The 20458-nt window shown below is 35.3% G+C and overlaps 1 protein-coding gene across 1 annotated transcript in view; it reads right to left on the bottom strand.

The window, feature by feature from the left end:
* Window positions 1-278: 278 nt before the first annotated feature.
* Window positions 279-20458, bottom strand: part of CEP135 (centrosomal protein 135) — a 58207-nt gene continuing 38027 nt past the window's right edge. Inside the window, exons 16-26 of the mRNA XM_054566764.1 lie at window positions 17456-17571; window positions 17228-17382; window positions 16785-16840; window positions 15751-15919; window positions 14345-14455; window positions 13876-14061; window positions 10362-10571; window positions 9071-9273; window positions 7714-7818; window positions 5593-5706; window positions 279-1073 (exon numbers count right to left, since the gene is read on the bottom strand). Coding sequence (XP_054422739.1) covers window positions 5607-5706; window positions 7714-7818; window positions 9071-9273; window positions 10362-10571; window positions 13876-14061; window positions 14345-14455; window positions 15751-15919; window positions 16785-16840; window positions 17228-17382; window positions 17456-17571 — 1411 coding nt within the window. The 3' untranslated portion in view covers window positions 279-1073; window positions 5593-5606. The remainder of the gene's footprint in view (window positions 1074-5592; window positions 5707-7713; window positions 7819-9070; window positions 9274-10361; window positions 10572-13875; window positions 14062-14344; window positions 14456-15750; window positions 15920-16784; window positions 16841-17227; window positions 17383-17455; window positions 17572-20458) is intronic.

Raw genomic sequence — 20458 nt, 5'->3', positions numbered from 1 at the left:
CATACCCAATATTCTATTTTATACTACGGTTCTTTTATTAATATATGCATATGTCTATATTCTTTAAAATTAAAACTTTAAAAATTAATTGTAAAAAGCTGTTTTCTATTTAATAATGCCATAGTTCAATACTTAAATCCATTCTGGAAGACTGATTAAATTACAACATATGGGTTAAGAAACAAATATCTAATGTTATTGAATGTATATTGGAATTTTAGCAAAATATTTTATTATATTTACCCCATATACTTTACATTATGAAATTTTAGATTAATACAGTGAGGAATTTTATTTACTGAAAATAAGTCCCAAATTTCTGATCTATGGTTTTACAAAGTTTTCAATACAGCTTTAGTTTGATTTTGATAAAATTTGGATTTTGTGAAGAGCCCACGTGATGGCGAAAATAAAATAATGTATTTAATATATGAATGTATCATTCTTATCCAGTTCTTCTAGCTGGCAATAATTAGCTAAATATGGTGATAATTATTTTATCAAGACCTCTGCTATTATAAGAATAGACCTGATATATTCCCTTCAACGACAGATAGCAAATTGGTAAATTATTAATGTTACATTTAGAAGAAAAAAAGTTAAGCATGAATGCATGACATCAAAGTTGATAATCCTTTGTGCATGTGTTAAAGATAGGGGTTATAAACACATGAAAACTAAAAATACTTTAAAACAAGTACTATAAGAATATTTATATACAAATATCATGGCTCATTAAGAAAAAGATTATTAAAGCATAATGTGAACAATACATTATATTATTTCACAGTATAAACACACCTTGAGGAGTAATTTAAGTCAGGAATAAAAATACAGATATAACATTAGCACTATTAATACATATTTTGTTCTGTCATATGTATGAAAATATACATAGATATAGCTCTTTTATACCAATTTTTTAACATAAATATTCACTGATTTAAATTAAAGTTGACAGAGGTAGAATTTGTATCAATGTTCATGATTTTCAGGAACAAGTACTTCAAATATATTATTACTGTTCTGTCCTTTAACAAGTCCATACAGCCAACTCATTGAAAGTCATCATTCTGAAGAAGGATGGAGGGGAAAGGTGGGTAAAGAGAAAAATGATAACAACCAAATTAGTCAATACATCATGAAAAACTGAAATTCAGTAATTTTTTAATTGAAATTATAGTCTCTAATAAAAACCTTGCTTACAATTAAGTTATATTTAAGGATTAAGAAGTACTATTCTCTACTTCAAAAAGATATTCCCTTCAAACTACCAAAGTACATCAAAATACAAGAGAACTAAATGAATTCCACAGAGTGAAGAGACTACAATAACAGCATGTTAACTGAGAAAAATCACGCAAAATAAGGGACAAGATGATGACTCGGTTAAATAAAATGGTACACAAGTCCTGGAAATTATGTTGTCTAAGTCTTAAAATGTTATAGATAGTCAAATATTTTTCAAAATATTTTCACCTTATGTGCTATTTAATCATCTTCCTAATTAAAACACACATATTAAAATATGAAAAACCCCACATTGTTAACATTGGAAAGTAATTATATTTTCTATACTTAGAAGATATCAGACATGTTTTCTAATACTGATGTAAAACATTATTGATAAGAGAAAAAAACTGGAAACAAGCTATATGTCCCATAAGAGAATGAGAAATAAAGCCCAGAATATCCATATGTAAACCATTAGATAGCTGTTTTAAAATGGCATTTAAAAAAATACTTTTAATAATATCAATAAATTCTCACAAGAACATTGGGAGGGGGTAACAACAAAGAACAAAACAGAACCAAAAAATAGGATAAAAACTATCGTGAGTATGATTCTCTATTAGAATTATATATGTATGTCTATGCATGTGTGCACATGGTAATTATAAATTAAATACGAGAAGAAAGTATGTCAAAATGGTAACTGCTATTTTCTATGGGCTGTAGGATTAAAAGTGACTTTGATTTGTACAACCATGTTAATAGCAGCACTTTCACAATAGCAACCCATTGACTGAATGGATAAACAAAATGTGGTATCTACATACAATAGCATATTATTTAGCCTTAAAAAGGAAGGAAGTTCTGAGATAAGCGCCAACATGGATGAACCTGAAAACATTATGCTAGGTAAAATAAGCCCTTCACAAAAGGACACGGAATGATTTCCTTTATATGAGGCGAACGGAGTGGTCCAATCCAGAGACAAGCTGTAATGGCGGCCATCGGGGCTGGGGCGACGGGAGAACGGGGAGTTACTGTTCAATGAACACAGGGTTTCAGTAGAAGAAGATAAAGTTCTGAAGTTGGATAATGAAAATCATTTGGGTACAACAATGTAAATGTACTGCCAGAGAAATATACACTTAAAAATGGTTAAAATGATAAATGTAATGTTATGTATATTTTCAATATAAAAATGTAAAAAAATTGATTCTTATTTCCTTCTTTATACTTTTGTATTTTATGTCTTTTATCAGTGAGCATGTATTAGATACAATAATCAAAAAGTAGAAACCAAATTGGTTATATATTTTAACTATTAGAGACAGTGTAAATATGAGTTGATATGACTATTTCATATTCATTTTTGAGTACCTACGGGGAAATCCTTTAAAATTAGTTTTTGTGACAATATTTAGAAAACATGAATGGGAATGGGTTTTAGAATAGGCTTTACGATATTCTGGGACTTCTTAATGGTTGTAGAAGTTTCCTAACCCGCATCTACTATGATGTCTATGGTAAAAAAATAGAAAATAACAAGTGTTGAAAGGATGTGAAAAGTTGGAAACCTTGCATTGCTCATGGAAATGTAAGATGGTACAGCTGTGTGGAAAAAGCTTGGCAGGTACTCAAGAAGTTAAACAGAGAATTTCCATATGACCCATATGACACCAATTTCCATGACACCAATGTTCTCAGCAGCATTATTCACAATAGGTAAGCGAGAAAACAATCCAGGTGTCCATCAATTGGTGAATAAATAAACAAAATATGGTGTAAGCATACAAAGTAATATTCTCCAGGCATAACAAGGAAAGAAGTTCTGAGACATGCTGTGACAGAGACTGAACCTTGAAAGCATTATCTGAAGTGAAATAAGCCAGACACAAAAGGACAAATATTGTATGATTTCGCTTACAAGAAAATCTAAATAGGCAAATTCACAGAGACAGAAAAGGAGATTAGAGGTTACCAGGGGCTGGGGAAGTGAGGCCAGGAGACTGAAGATTTATTGCTTAATAGATACAGAGCATGTTTCACATGATGAAAAAGTTTTAGAAATAGTGGTGATGGTTACATAACGGAAAATTTAAGGTCACTGAGTTTTCACTTAAAAATAGTTAAGATGACAAAGTTCATGTTATATATATTTTATTGCAATTAAAAAAATATTTTCTAATTCATAACATATTTAGGGATTGCTGGAGTCTACTAAGTTCTCTATCGGTGGTTCTTAAAATGGAGCCTGGGGATCCCTGGAAGTCCGCGGGACTCCTTCAGGGGATCTTTGCTCACTATTTCACAGGGGTACTGCTGAGCTTCCCACAGCTACGTGATATGAAAGGCCAGGTGGTGAACACTTTCGATTTGTGTGCCACTGGGTCCCTGTCACAACTACTTAATTCTGCCACCGCTGAAAAGCAGTTTCAGACAATATGTATACAAATGGGTGTGTCTGGCCCCAATCAAGTTTAATTTTCAAAAACGGGGAGTGGGGGGATTTGGCCCACAGACCCTCATTTACCGTCCCTGATGTAAAAACATAGCTGAGAATCAGGCAGGAGAAAATGTTTGTGCAACGACTGTTATGAGGCTTTTTAACAAGAAATTGAACCTCCACCTAATCACATTCAAATAAATGAATGTAACAGGTAGACGTCGTGAGGACACAGTCATTGCTGCCAGCACTGAGAAGTGGTCCTCAAAGTGAACAAGGAAAGTAAATGTTTTATTCAAACAAACAAACAAACAAACAAACGCAAAAGTAAAGCAATCAGAAATCATTGAAATGCAGGCCCTTCAAATACCAATAAGCCCCGGGGCGGGGTGGGGTGGGGGTGGATCTGAATGTTAAAGCAGAGCACATAGCTAGTATTCCTAAGGAGGATTCTGAGGCATCGCGGAAGTGCTTACTTATCTCCTATGTACTTCTAAAGAAGTTTAAAAAAAATGCATATGTATTTTTTAAAACTGACTTTACTATTTCTGTCAATGGGCCTGCACTTTTTGCAGTCTCCCGCCTCCCAAACGCTGACTCTGACATGCTTCTTTCCCATTCGTTCCTATCTCCAATGAAGGAGAATATTCTTTGACTTCCAGTCAAACGTGTCCTAGCGCTCTGGAAGACTGCCCTGCCACCTCTACTCAAGCTCACACACTGTGTGTCCAATGACCTTACAAGCACTGAACATGTATGTCCAGCAACCTGGCAATTTCACTCAGAAGTAAATACCCAAAAGTAATGCACACATCTGTTCACCAACATACAGGTACTAGAAGGTTCATCACTCTTTGTCATAGCCTGAACTAGAAATTACCAGTGCCCATCAACAACAGAATGAGCAAACAGATTGTGGTAAGTTTGCATAATGGGATACAATGCAGCAACAAGAGTGAACAATCTACAAATGCACACAATAGTTGAATGAATCTCACAAATGTACTGTTGAGGCAAAGAAGCCAGAAATATGAGATTTCATTTTTAAAATGTCCAAAAAGAGGCTAAAAAAAAATTTATGCTTTTAATACTCAGGATGGCTGCTTTTAGAGCAGGGCTTATGACCAGAAGGGAGGCTAAGTGAGAGAAAGTTTTGTTTCTTGATCTTTGCACAGGCTGCATAGGGGTGTGTGCCCAGTTTGTAAAAATTCACTGAGTATATATTGTGACATGACACTTTCCTGTATGTATAATTTATTTTTAAAATTTGCCCTGGCCAGGTTGCTCAGTTGTTAAGAGCGTGGTGCTGACAGGCCAAGGTTGTGGGTTTGATCCCCAGTCAGGGCACATACAAGCGTCAACCAACTAATGTAATGATAAGTAGAACAACAAATTGATGTTTCTGTATCTCTCCCTGACTCTCTAAAATAAATTTTTAAAAAAAATCTGTCCTGGCTTTCAGTATTATTATATTGATCCTGAGCTGATTGTACTGTTCATTTCATTATCTCTTTCTGGTCTCCCTGCCTCTAATTCCTACCCCCCTAAAAAAAATCCAAATACAATTTTGAAGTTAATCTGCCAAGAACAGTTCTTTCACCTTAATCCCTCCCTTGCATGCATCCTATACACAGGAGGACCTTCAATGGCTCCCTGTGATTTACAGAATAGTAAGTCTACAACCTCTAATTTAGTCTCACATTGTCATGGACCATAAATGTTGCATGAGTTTGTATAATCATTTATATCCATGTAACCATCACCAGCAAATAGAACATTCCATTATTCCCACCTAAGATGGTCAGAAAGTTCCCTGACCATTTTTGCATGCAATCTCCCTGCCTCCCCTGAACGCTACTTCCTGAATCTTTACAACCAGAGATTAGTTTTGCTTGGCCATGGTGCTACATACATACCCTTCTGATAACTGTCAGTTTATGTGTTCAGGAGAATGTGAAGGAGACTTCAGAGTGGAACTAAGGGGTGGTGTGGGAAGACCATGTCGACGCATCTCTTGGATTGCTCGTTCTCTGTCGAGTAAGACCAAGTAAGAGATTATACCAAAAAGGGTTACACAAATATAGGGCACTATTATTATTGCTAATTAAATACTTTCTATTCAATTTCTATTTCTACTAGATTTGAATCCCATGTCTTTATGTGATTTTTAAATAGTAGGTAAAAGATTTCAGTTAAAGGAATTGTACAGTATTATAAGAGCCTGTTCAAAGCCAAAGACAATATTGTAAGAGACAGATTTCCAAAGTTGTATGGTTCCCCCTCTGCCCCTTCCTTTCCCATGTCTTCTTGCACATAAATCTAGCCCTCTTCCTTCTTTCTGCCTTGAGACTCCCAAATGTCAGAAGTAAAGTAATCCATTCCCTTTGCGTGCTTTCCTCTCCTGGGTCTGCGTCTGCCCATAAAGCATGGGGATGGCGTCACCACCTGCTTTGTGAACTATCCAGAGTCTCTGGCCTAGACTTTTTCTGCCTCGACTTCTTCAGTGTCCAGGACTTCTACCAAGCTGGGGGGTTCACAAACGAACCCTTTTTCACTATTATATCCCTAAAGAAACTTTAAAAAATATCCCCCCCCCAAAATAATCTCCATACTCCATGAAATTTCAATACATAGATACACTGTTTACATACTGTGTCCCTTTGGAGGACCATCAATTATTGAAATGCCCAAGGGTTTTTGCTACTCCCCCTCCCCCAAGAACAAATTTTGTCCCACAGGGTAGCGATACTGTCCCTTTAAGAACGCATGATCTAGCTGAATGGTGAGAAGGAAAGGCATGGTCATGTAGGTCAAGGCTTTTTGGGGGACTGGGGTAAGGAAAAAGGAGAGAAATTAAGGGGGTCTATAACCTTACGCAATAGACAGCGTGACTTAGGACCCTTTAATTGAAAGAATTTAAGTTACCATTAAGAAATGGAAATCATTTTATATGTACAGTTTAACATTGTAAGAAACTAGGTCTTCTAAATTACGAGAGAGAAAAAAACACAGCTTTCACTGATGCAATCTCAGGCTTCATTTCTCGCTAAATCATACATACTGAATTCCTAGTAAATTCTGTCTATACTTCAAATAGCATATCACTGATGCCAATGGGCAAGAATAAGAGAACTCAAAAACTGATTAATAAGCGATTTGACCACTCTTTGAGAATGAAATCTCAGAAACACTGACATCTGTGGTATGAATATAATAGGAAAGAGTAATGGAAGAAAAGCATTGACAGCTGATTTGCAAATTATAGACTTCGGTTTTAACTGTTAAAACAGGTCTTTTTCCTGATTCTAACACTTGGGGATTAAATTTTATAACATAATGAAGCAAATGAACTGAAATTTAAGTGAGTATGAAAATTACTAAGGTGTACCCTGACTAGTGTGGGTCAGTTGGTTGGGCGTCGGGCTGCAAATCGAAGGGTCGCTGGTTCAATTCCTGGTCAAGGCACATGCCTGGGTCGCATATTTGGTCCCCAGTGGGGGTGCCTACAAGAGGCAGCCGATTGATGTTTCTCACCCTCTCTTTCTCCCTCCCTTCCTCTCTAAAAATAAATAAATAAAATCTTTTAAAAAAATTACTAAGGTATAGAGAATATACCATAGAGATTAGAAAAACAGGCCTTAAAATTACACTGACCTGCCTGAATTTCATTCTTGACTCTGCTATTTACTATTTGTATGACCCCAGTTTCCTATAATATAGGCATAATAATAGATTGTTTTGGACTCTTGAGGAATTCTTACTAGCCTGTTCACTTGCTAACTATATCCTCTGAAATAATGCCCTAATTTTGCCTTGAGAAACACTATGGGAAACATTCAAGCAATACTTACTACTTTATTTACTGTAAGTGTATTATCTTCCACATTTGTTGTCTGTTAAGGAAGAATTACTGAAGAGATTTATTTTGAGTAGTAATGCTAAAAGAAAAGTTTGCTATCTGTAAGTCACATTAAATCCTTTTTAGACTAGGATAGGAAATAAAAAAAACTCTGTGTAATGCTAAAAAATTTTCTTACCGTTCATATCTTTCTGTTGAAACCTGCCTTTTCAGGGCATCATGATCTGTTTGTAATTGTACCACTTTGGCCCGAAGCATGGTGTTCTCCCGGCTTTGACTAGTTCTTAGGAACAAATTGTACAAGTCAAAGAAAGGAATAACAAATGTTTTGTTTTGTAGAGTTAAGTGCTATAAATTTTTGTTTTTGTTATTAATAAATATAAAGGAGATAATACTTAATGAGGGAAAAAAAAAGAGAAGATCCAGACTTTCAACAGTAATTCTCTCAGCTTTTGGAGCTTCTATCACAAAGTTCATTTCTTCATGCATCTCACTTATTTAATAAACACTGAGCCTGTAGCATGTGTTAGGCATGGTAGCAATGCTGGAGATACAAATTTGAGTAAGACATGGATTATAATATATAGTTGTAAAGTATCTTCACTGGCTCTTTCTTGACTCTTGTCTCAGAAAGAACTATTTCTAACTCTTTTAAAAAATGTATTATTCCAGCCCTGTCTGAGTGGCTTAGTTGATTGGAGTCTCCTCCCATGCACCGGAAAGTTGCGGTTCCCATCCTTGGTCAGCAGGGCATGTACCTAAGTTTCAGAGTCCATCCCAGGTCAGGGCACATATGCGAGGCAACCAATCAATGTTTCTTTCTCACACTAATGTTTGTTTGCTTCTCTTTCTCTCTCTGTGCCCCCCCAACCCCTCTTTTCTCTCTCTAGAATCAATAAAAAACAAAACAAAACCCCACACATGTATCCTTGTGTGAGGATTTAAAAAAACAAAAAAAAAGTTAATTATTCCACTTCTGCTATCTACTCTGGGTTTTCTCTCTTCTTTGAACAAATATGCTTAAAACCTCTCCATCCTAAAAAGATAACATCATCAATCTCCTAGATGGTAATCAATACACATGAGGGTCAAATTGCATAGCTTTTTTGAAGTCTTCTTCCTAATCCACAGCATGAGACGCTGCCAACACTCTCATGTTAAATGTTCTATCCTTGGCTGACTCCTTTCTTCTTTGTTCAAATGTACGCATTTTTCTAAAGTTCACTCATGGACTTCCATGGGAACCACCTCTGTGGGGAAGATATACAAACCTACCTCTCCAAATATGACATCTCATCTGAACTAAACCCCTAAACTTCCAAAAGCAGCAGCCACATAAGTAAAATATTTTGGTTTTATACCACCCTTCACACTCCCATTGCTCTCTCCCTCCAAAAGTTGAAAAAATATTTTTTATTGTTCCACTAGTGTTTTTAATCATTTGTTTTATGCTACAAATCTACAAAAATTTACTCATATTAAAAATTATTTTTGAGAAGCTATTTTCCTCACATGGATTGATTTATAACACTTACAATTTGCTTTCTGAAAGGGTTAACTTTTCTTTAAGTAGCTGAATTTCTGTATCCTTCTCGTGGGAGGTTAAATGAGAATGAAATTCTTTGTCCCTATTTGTAGCCAACAATGATTCAAGGTTTTTAATTGTATGTCTCTCACTCGACAGTTGTTTTTTTAACAGCTCTGATTCTGATTTTACATTTTCTAATTCTGCCACAACCTATAGGAAAAACAAAGCAAGATTATTTCAGTACAATTTCAGACTTACTCTGGAAAATTATCTGCAGGGCTGTAAACACATACATCAGTTCCTTCATTTTGGGAACTGGTAAAAGATTTTGAACCACTTTTTTAAGTATAAGAAAAACATCTTACTTTCAAAATCATCTTTGCTATTTTTAGTAAGGGCTTATTTGCTTATTAGGTCTACTCCAACCTTCAGATAGTTTTCTCTAGTACTACGTTTTCAGGAGAGGGTCATCACCATACAATTTTAAAATATGGCCACCCCATCAGCAAGGAGGCCCTTCTGCTCTATTAAATCTGTGTCCTCGGACTGTATAGTCAAGCCTGTACTTGGACTTCTCAGTATCTGGAAACAAATATACTAAATGAGCAAAAATTGAAAATACCAATGTTTGAAAACACACACTTGTGTTTTTTAAAGTAATGCTTCAGTTTGGGAATGAGAAGGTCCAGCAAACTAAACTTTTAGATTTAAATGCCTTGAGATTTTTACTAGGAAAAATATTCTCTACCTAAAAAGCAGTGAAGCACTCATTCTTCCACTTAAGTCTTACCTTAAACAGAGGAAGGATGTATTGGGATATGCTCCTATTCTATGATGGGAAGATTAAACTCCTAAATACCCGTTTACTCTAAAATAGCACCTAATTTCATCACTATGTTTACCAGAGAAATCTTGGCAAAGAATCTAGTAGTCAAATTTAGTTCTCAAAATCCTGTAGTCTAAAGTAGCTACTCCAGCCCTGGTTTGTGTGGATTAGATGGTTGGGTGACATCCCGCAAAGTGAAAGGGCACAGTTCAGTCCCAGTCAGGGCACATGCCTGCTTTGCGGTTCAGTCCCCGGGTTGGGGTGCATACGAAAGGCAACTGATCCATGTTTCTCTCTCACATCGATGTTTCCCTCTCTCTCTTTCTCCCTCTCTTCCCCTCTCTCTAAAAGAAAATAAATAAAATCTTTCAAAAAAAGTAACTACTCCAAAGAGTATGAATAATACAGTAAAATAATTAAGAGTAGGGCTCAATAAAACAATGTGTTACAATAATAACTTGTAAATTCCTACCCTCTCTAATTCAAGGTTTTTAGCATTCAGTTGTTGGGTCATAATATCTTTGCCTGAATCAAGCTTGATACAGAGTTCTCTAAGAGATGACAAATCGCTGAACACTGCTGCTTTCTCATCCTCTTGATGTCTCAGCTCTTCTTCTAATCGAGATATCGCTTTTGTCATTGATGAGATCTGAGATTCATAAGCATGATGTGCATTTATGTGCTAAAAATAAAAAAAAAAGAAACAGGTAAAAGTTAAAGTAACCCAGTAATTTTAAAGGCCTCAATCTGCACAGTTACAACCTCACTTTATAAAAACATAAGAGCCAATTTTTGCATATTTTAAAATACTCTAAAGAAGTCTGCTATTTATAGATGGAATATTTAATGCTTAATAAAAAAAATTGTGTATAATTATTCATCATGGTACTAAGTACTTCCTGTATATATTTAGAAGATGCAAAATTGAAAATTATTGTCGTAGGGTGTTGTGAATATGTGAGGTCTTTAAAGTTATATTAAATTTTACTTCATAAATTCTTTGTTATAATAATGCTTTTCAAGAAGTAACATATATACAAGGTGGGGCAAAAGTAAGTTTATAGTTGTTCATATGGAAAATAATATAATAATAAATAATAGTATAAGAATAAACTGTATTTCATGTACTCACAACCGTAGACCTACTTCTGAGTTTCAAAAATGAGTCTGCTTTAAAACCAAATACCTGAAGTCATATTTAAATTTAGTTTAATAATACACTACATTGTAAGATATTAATAACAAGTAAAAAGCAAAGTTTGAAATACTGGTATTTTCCCTTAGAAAAACCTGAAATGTAAATTTCTTACAATTTAAATTTTCAATGATAAATACAAACTGACTTAAACTCTACTTCCAGAGTTTAAGAACAAGTCCACAGTTGAAAACTAATTCAAAATAGCTCTACCCGGGGCTATTTTGTTCCCCCAACCTGGGGACTGAACCGCAAAGAGTGAAATGAATCAACATTAAAAATCGAACACTGTGTGTAAAGATTTAATAAATGTCAACAGTTGAAGAAAAGTAAATATTTGGATTTTCCAAATATTAATGACTTAATAAAATCAAAGTCCCCCCCCCAAAAAAAACTCAATATAAATATGTAAATCAATTTCATATACCATATAACAACATGGATAACAAAGAACAAAAGAACTAAGGACAGTTTCCCCTGCGAACTCTTTTGAAGGTTGAGAAGCAAGCCCTTAATAGAAAGCTTACAGAAATGGTGTGTTAGTTCCCTAGGACTGCTGTAACAAATTACTGCAAATTATTCGGTGTCCTAAAACAATGGAAATTTTTTTCCCTCACAATTCTGGAGGTTAGTCATCTAAAATTTAGACGTCAACAGAGTTGGCTTTTTCTGGAGGTTCTGAGGGAGAATTCGTTCTATGCCTCTCCCCCACCTCCTAGTTGCTGCTGACAGTCTTTGCAGTTTCTTGCCTTGTAGACATCTCGTTCCAATCTCTGCCTTCACTTTCACCTGGCATTCTCCTTTGCGTCTTCTGTGTCCTGATCTCTCTTATTGATTAAGGTAGTGATTTTTAACCTTTCTCATCTTGTGGCACACATAGACTAATTACTATAATTCTGTGGCACACCAAAGAATATATTTTTTGCCAATTGGACAAAAAAAAAAAAAGGTAAAATTTTGATCTATTCATACCAGATGACTATTATTGTATTGGCTGTTGTCATTTTTTTTTATTTGACAATCTAAAGGAAGAGAGATCACCTCCCCTGACTAAATAGTCAGGTATTGCAATGTTTTAAAAATTCTTGTGGCACACCAGTTGAAAACAGTTATGAGGATGTAAGTCATTGCTTATACCTGCCCTAATCTGGTATTAACATCATTTTAACCGCAAAGACACTTTCAAAAAAAGATTATATTCACAGGTACTTGGGGCTAGGACTTAAACATATGTTTTGGGGACATAAGTCTACCTACTACAGATAATCAATACTTTCTCCTGAAAAATGAAGACTACACCGCTATACCAAAAAAAAAACCAAAAACCAAAAAAACCTAAAAGCCACCTATTCAAATTACTCTAACTTAGGGTCCCTAATATTTTAACTGAACTCAAAATGTATTAAGAAGTTCTTATTAAGACTGCCCTTATAACAAGAGCTTTCTAAAATCCTCATATAAAAGAATAAATTTGGACCCTTATATCATATACAAAAGGTAACTCGAAATGGATCAAAGACCCTATTGTAAGAGCTAAAACTTACAAAAGTCTTAGAAGAACACGAGAAAAGCTTATTATATTGGACTTAGCAATTATTTCTTGAATAGGACACCAAAAATACATATAATGAGAAAAAACAGATAAATTGGACTTCATCAAAATTAAAAACTCTTACATATGAAAGGATAAAACTGAGTGAAAAGGCAAGGTATGTGTGGAAGAAAACTCAAACACATATCTAATAAGGGATTAATATCCAGATTATACAAATAATTCCTGCAACTCAATAACAAAAAAAATCCTGATTATAAAAGGATTTGAACAAACATTTCTCCAAAGAACATACATAAATGTCCAATAAACACACAAAAAGGTGCTTGACATCACTAATCAATAAGAAAATGCAAGTCAAATCCAAAATGAGATACCACTTCACTACCACTGGGATGACTATTATAAAAAACTGGAAAAATAACAAGTGGAGAAACTGAAATCCTTACATCGCTGGGGGGAATGTAAAATGGTGCAGTTCTTCTTGAAAGCTGCACAACAGTTCCTCAAAAAATTAAACATAAAATAATCACATGATCTAGCAATTCCACTTGTAGGTATATCCTAAAGAAATCAAGGACTCATACAGATATTGTAACATCATGTTCAGAGCAGCATTACTCTCAATGGTCAAAGATGGAAACAACCAGATGTCCACTGACGAATGAAGAGACAAAATGTGGTTTCTACATACAATGAAACATTATTCAGCCTTAAAAAGAAATGAAATTCTGACACATGCTATAACATGGATAAACTTGAAGTTAAGTGAATGTTAAGAGCAAGTAAAATAAACCAGCCACAAAACCCCAAATATTGTATAATTCTACTTAGAGGAGATACATAGAGTGGTCACATGCAAAGAGAAAGAGGAATGGTGGCTGCCAGAAGCCGGCGGTGTGGAGAACGGGGCGTTAGAGTTCAGTGGCCAAGTGTCAGCTGGGGAAGGGGAAAAGGGTCAGGAGATGGATGGCGGTGACAGTTGCCCAATAATGTAAATGTAGTGATTGCCACAGAACTGTACACTTAAAAATGGATAAAATGGTAAATTTGATGTTAGGCATAATTTCCTACATTAAAAAAAGTAATGGGGCTCCTAAGCACATTACCAGAATTAATGACAAAAGATTACCATCAAACTTGATTTTACCAATGCTTAACCCTCACTTCAAATAAAGTACCTTTGAATGCTTTCTGTTCTACTGAAGAAACTCTTCACAAGACAAACAAATGTATTACCTCCTGAATTTCTTTTTCTAATAGCTCCACTCTTTCCCGAAGGTGTCTCCTCTCGGTGTCAATAGAAAGAAGCTCCAGTCGCACTGAGCTACTTTCCCCCTCGGCTTGATGGGCTTTGACCTCCCAGTCTTCAGCACGGTGATGAAGCATCTGAAATCTATCTAACAAATCTTGATTTTCTTTTTCCTGGTTCAAGCATAATTAAATTGTTTCAAAATTAGTTAACTCTCACTTTCTGGAATACCTATGTCACAAACACATACACGCATTGGGATTTTTGTTTTAATTTAGGAAGCATAAGCAATTTGTTCAGACACTAAACTAAGATATGTGAGGAAATACAAAGAGATAGTAGGCAACGTCTCCAATCTCACATGTTAATAATGTAATAGAAGAGGCAGAATAAAGAAATATAAAATAGTAAAAGAAAAAATCAGTTATAAATCCAACCTAAACAATGTTTTCTTACCTTAGAGGCCATTAAGCTCTCCCATCGTGACACCTCTGTTATGTAATTATGAACTCGACTCTTCATTTCTTCTTTTTCTTGCACTGCTGCTTCTAATTCCAATGAGATTTCCTAGAAATCGGAATATTGAAGACAAATCTAAAATGAACATAGCACCTAATGAGTTCTATTTCTATTCAAACAGCTACTTTTGCATTTGGGGAACAAGAGAGAGTAGAATAAAAGGAAAATTGTTCCTAAGTGTTACTTGCACTTATTTTTCCTGACTGATCTTGACTTATTTTTATCCTCACCAGAGGACAGGCCCACCAATTTGAGAGAGACTGGAAGGGAGGGAGAGAAAGACAGAAACATTGATCAGTTGCCTCCCAAATGCGCCCCAGCCAGGGACAAAACCGACAACCCAGGCAAATATCCCGATGGAGAACTGAACCTGTGACCCTTCGGTTTTACAGGATGATGCTCCAACAGACTGAGCCACACTGGCCAGGGCCGATCTTGACTCTTTAACCAAATATTACCACATGTCTTTCACAATAGTCCTAACCATGTATCTGGCTCAAGGGCATTCTTAGAAATTCATATATTATCCATGTGCTTTCTACAGAATAACGTTGGAAGTAATTTTTTTTTAAAAACAAAATACTTAAAATAGGAAAATTATTGGTTTTCTGGGTACCAGCAAAAATGAAACTAATTCTTTTAAGTATTTGAAATTTTAAAATATTCACTGATTAGCCCTGGCTGGGTCGCCCAGTTGGTTGGAGTGTCATGCCGTATACCAAAAGGTTCGATTTCCCATCAGGGTACATACCTAGGTTGCGGGTTCCATCCTTACCTGGGGCACAAATGGGAAGCAACTGATCATTGTTTCTTTCCCCTGCCCCCGCCCCCACACTTTCTCTCTTTCTAAAAGTAATAAGCATATCCTCAAGTGAGGATATATATATATATATATATATATATATATATATATTTTCCCCCCCATTAATTTTCTTATACCCCTAAGTAAATTATACTTACTGGAAGTAAGTATAAGTAATTAAAATCTATTGTGGGTCCTTAAAACACAAAAAACACAGCAACTTTGCCCTGGAAGTGATACTGAGGTCCTCACCCAGTAGGGGGACAACAATTTCCACCATAGGGAGTAAATACCATGCTACCAGCTTTATGAGTTCTTACAATAGAGACCAAAGTGGTGAGGGGACCAGCATTGTATCCATTAGGTACCCTATAATATACAGCAGCATTCTAAACTACATTTTTAAATACCTATATAAACACCATTATTTTTGTTGTTGATATTATTAAAACAAAAAAATATTTCAAGCTTAAGATGTAACAAAGAATATACTGTAAAACTATACTATAAAACTATCAAAGTTTATACATTGTACTCATACCTGGTTTTCTCTTGCCATTGTGGCCAGGTCATCCTGTAATCTCCTATTTTCCTTAAAAGATATTTCTTTAGCTCTTCCTACTTCATCAAGTTCTTTGTTAGTTGCATCAAGCTGGCGCCGGAGGCTGCTTATCTCACGGTCCCGATTAGTCAGTGTTTCCTTTAACTGGCTGTTATGTGAATAATGTAAAAATAAGAAAGAAAGCCATGTGGATAATTTAGTTCATTGAAAAGAAAACTGTTCACACACAACAGTGTGGTAATTGTGGGGGGAGGGGCATGGGTAGAGGTGGAAGAGGGTATGGGGGCAATAAATGGTGATGGAAAATAAATAAATAAACAAAGCTGTTATACTCTGAATTCAGTATACTAAGAATACAAGAAATTATAACTACTGCAATAAGACACTGATTAATTAGGTAAAGCAGACATTCTTTAGCTCTCTACCAATCATTATGAGCAAATGAAGTGATAAAAAAATTGTATTATTCCAAAAGTCTAGTAAAGACAGAAAACATTCAAGTGTTAGGAAATTCATTTGGCTAATAACAGAATAACAACAGATTCTACTGGCAAATATTTATTTAATGTTTAAGTCCCCACTGTTACATAATATCAGAGGGTATATAGAAGTAGTAATTTTTGTCTCAAAGTAGAGAACTAGATATAAAATGTAAAATTTTGTTCAAGATAGGTTTAGATGTAGAATAAATTCAAGACTGGCTACTACTAAAGTAATTAAGTTTTAATAATTAGGGCCTGCATAGGGCAGTTACAGCAGAAACAAAGAGCAAGTAGGCATGTAAAGGGATAATTAATACGCCAAAAGTGTTTAGATGGGGATGACAGAAGAGGGAGGAAAGTTAAAGAGAGTAACATTTTCATGCAGAAAACTGAGAAAATAATGCTGTTGCTGTTGGCAAAAATAAAAAAATGGAAAGTGGAAGTTAAACTATTGACAGATGCTAATTAAATAAAGGTGCATTAACAGAAAATTTATAAATAAAGCTGGATGCCATTACATTGATTACTTACTTCAGAGAAGATTCATACTCTGAAAATGTTATCTTCATCTGAGCAATAGCTTTTTCCTATAGAAGTCAGAAATATGTAAGATTCAAAACAATTCATATGGGAATGTCTTTAATTGAATTTATACAATTTATCACACTCATTCAGTTCAAATCCAATTATATAACTTATGCTATTTATGAAAGCTGCACATATTGGTATGTTTCTACTCACTCTAAGAACTTAAATTATTTCCTCGAGTTTGCTGTAATCATATCTGATAAAATTACATTCTAGAAACAATACTTGTGAAGATCCAAATTATTGAGGTAAAATGAAATTTAAGCTTATTAGAAGACAGGGCCTAGGTCTTAACCTGTACATGGGTGATAGGAACTGAACATTTGAAACAATGAAATAATCTTTTCTGTTCAGATGCTGGATAACAACATGTAACAGTCACATACTTTATTAGCAAGGTTTTCTTGCAAGTTTGCAATCAGTTCTGTCTTCTCATCTACGGCTTCCTGAAGAAAGTCTTTTTCTTTATCAATAACACCAATGGTCTTTTTCATTACATGAGCCTCTTGGTCCTGTGAAGTCACCTTAAGGTGTAGTTTACCTATAAATGAATAGAAATGTTTGTAAGCCTAAGTAAATTAGGGTTAGCAAAATCAAAATTTAAAAACACTTACCTATATTTTCCTCCAGTACTTTAATTTGTGCTTGGGCTGATTCAAGTTCATCTCTTTTTATGGAAAGTCTGTGCTGATAATCATCAAGTGACTGCTGGAGCTGCTCATTTACTATCCTAAAGGACCAGTGGACAAAAACAAATGGTATTCTTTATCTCTGGTAGGAACCATTTTTAAAAAGTGAGAGATCTCAAAGAATATTTTTCTTATTTTAAAAATTTCTTTTATTTCTTATTTTAAAGCTCTTCCAGTATAATCAATGGTATATTATATATTATTTCTTGCTGTCCACCATCCTTCTTCCAAACGTTTCATCTTCCTAAAAATAATATAGTATAAAAATCAAATTAATTGTGTGTTCCTTTCTAGAGGCTTCCTGGTAGTTTTAAAGCTCTTCTCAGTTTCCTTGTATCAACCCTCTTTTTCCTAAAACCTATTTCCAAGAGTGGAGGCAAAAAGAAAGTACTGTTTTCACAGAATGGCCTGGCACTCAAAAGATTATCCTTAAATTCTGCCTGACCATACAGACCAGTGAGCTTTTGTTTCCTTTTCTGACTTTTTGTTGGGTAATCAACTGGAGGTCATAGTAAACTGGGAAAGTAGGAATTTACAGTAGTACAATAAAGATTTAAGACTAAAGATTGGTTCCAGGGAGCAAAAGAAAGGATGGACAGAGGAAATAGACAATTTCAGAATAATCTCTTACTGATTAGTAAGATTATTTTTCAGAAGTAACAAGAATTTGCTCTCCTGTCATCAAGAGACTTTGGACTGCTTTTAGCCCTGACCTATGAGTTCTTAACCCTGACTCACTGGAAAGACCTTGGCTACTTATGGGGAACTCCCACAGGTTCTTTTTAGGGTTTGTCTGAGGGTAAGGCAGGGAAGAAGATACCAAGGGTGGCTTAGCCTAGAACTGTCTAATGGGGAGGAGGTCTGGATTCTGAAACCTCTAGTAAGATGGGACAGCTCCATGAAAATGAAGTTTTACTGGTGACAGCGAGGTGTTTTGAAAGACAGAAGACATGACACTGGTTAGTCTAATAGCAAGTGAAGATGACCCAGAGGTAGGGAGGAAAGTCTAGTTGAGGATAACTTCTTAAGAACTGCACAACCAGAATCCAGTCAGCAAGACTCTATGTTCAAGAAATCTTATTCCATAATATTATCTTTGAGTGCAGGTAACTGTATTCAAGCTGTTCTTAAAAGTTATACCTATTGCTCTGAGGGCTATAACCACAGAAGTATTCATTCTGTTGATACTTTATATATATTAGCTCATTTATGCCTAGAGTAGTTTCATAATTAGAGCTATTATTTCAATTTTATAGAACCAAATAACTAATAACTTGTCCAAGGTGACCAAGCAAAGAAAAAATGTAAATCCAGGCCAGTCAAACTTGATGTCGATATTGTTGTACTACATCTCATTGCCTTCTATGAAGAATACAAGAAGACCAGCATCCTCTGTGTGGAAAGGAAAATGTCTGCCAGTAAGCTATACAGAGTGCTTTCAAAAACAGAATGGCACCCAGAGTCCCAAGTAGTTGGCTGTGCTTGAAATCTTAAGTAGAAAAATAAAGATCTCTTTACATCTAAATTCATTAGCAGGGTTAATTCCTAATTCTTGGGTTGATAAAGTAACACATTGACTGATTATACATATAAAAGAGATCCTTGGTGAGTCCTAAAAATAGCTTTGTCTTTTCATATTCCAGTGTAGAGAGGCAAGGTGACAACAGAGATTTCTATACCAGACCTTGGATGTAACTTTCCTGACATAAATACTGCTGCTAAGATAAAGGTCTTCTTAATAAAGTTATTAAGGTATGATATAAAGTTCATCATGAAAAACAGCTGAGTGACTATCATGTTAGTTGTTCATCATGGTGTCTGAAAATAAAATTTTGAGAAATTATTTTAAATTTAAATGTATGGAAGTGACGCTCTGACCGGTGTGGCTCAGCTGGCTGGGCACTGTCCCGCAGGGTGAAAGGCTGCAGGGTCACTTCCCAGTCAGGGCCCACGCCTGGGTTGCAGGTTTGGTCCCTGGCCATGGCACCTACAAGAGACAACCAATTGATGTTTCTCGTATCAATGTTTCTCTCCTTCCCTCTCCCTCTCTTCACCTCTCTCTAAAGATAAAATCTTTAAAAAAATTAATAGGGATGACATTGCTTAATAAAATCATATAGGTTTTAAGTGTATATTTCTATGATATAAGATCTGTATATTGTACTGTGTGCTCACCACCCAAAGGCAAAGAATCTTCTGAGAGAACCTTTTGAGAACTAAGTTATTAGGAAAACTGAAGCAATTTCTTAGTTTTGAAAGTGCTACAAACATAGCAAAGGGAAGTGATGACTTCCCACCAGAAAGTAAATCAATAAAACTTCACTTAGAATCAAATAGCTCGCTACAACCCATGTGGCTGTACAGGACCATCTCTCTGAGCCTCAAATTCCTCAGTTATATTACATTATATTACAATACAGGGAGGTATGCATGCTTTCATTTTAGGGAGCAAAGGAATTACTTTCCTTTGCAATGGACAGCATCTTAAAGGGTCCTTTATACATAAAAATTGTTCAAGTCCTAAAATGGAGCTGAAGCTCCATCTAAGAGGAGTAGGCTAGGAATTTTAATGTCTTATCAGAGGAAACAGAGACCGAAATGGTATCCCTGTTTTGTTTGTTTATTTAGATGTCTCTAAAAGTCTATGGTAATGACCCACCACTAACTGAAAGGCTACTATTAGGTATCATCTTTTGGTGAGCCAGTGAGAGGAAAAAGGATTAGGACTGGCTTTTCTGTCATCTTTCTGCAAAGGGATGATGATTTGTACCTGGTGGCCCAGTTCCCTTGGCCCTGTCAAGTCCAGCTCCACAAGCTCAGCTATCATCACTTAGGGCCCTGCCTCCTCTTCCTGTCTTCATAGAAAAACGTTAGACATGCCCAGAAGACAGTTTTTAGGCATTCTAAGAAATCTATGAGCCTTCTTTT

Source organism: Pteronotus mesoamericanus, unplaced genomic scaffold (genome assembly GCF_021234165.1).
Source record: "Pteronotus mesoamericanus isolate MK-2021 breed Mesoamerican mustached bat unplaced genomic scaffold, CSHL_Meso_final contig_180, whole genome shotgun sequence".
NCBI lineage: Eukaryota > Metazoa > Chordata > Mammalia > Chiroptera > Mormoopidae > Pteronotus > Pteronotus mesoamericanus.
This window is presented reverse-complemented; position numbering and strand designations above follow the sequence as displayed.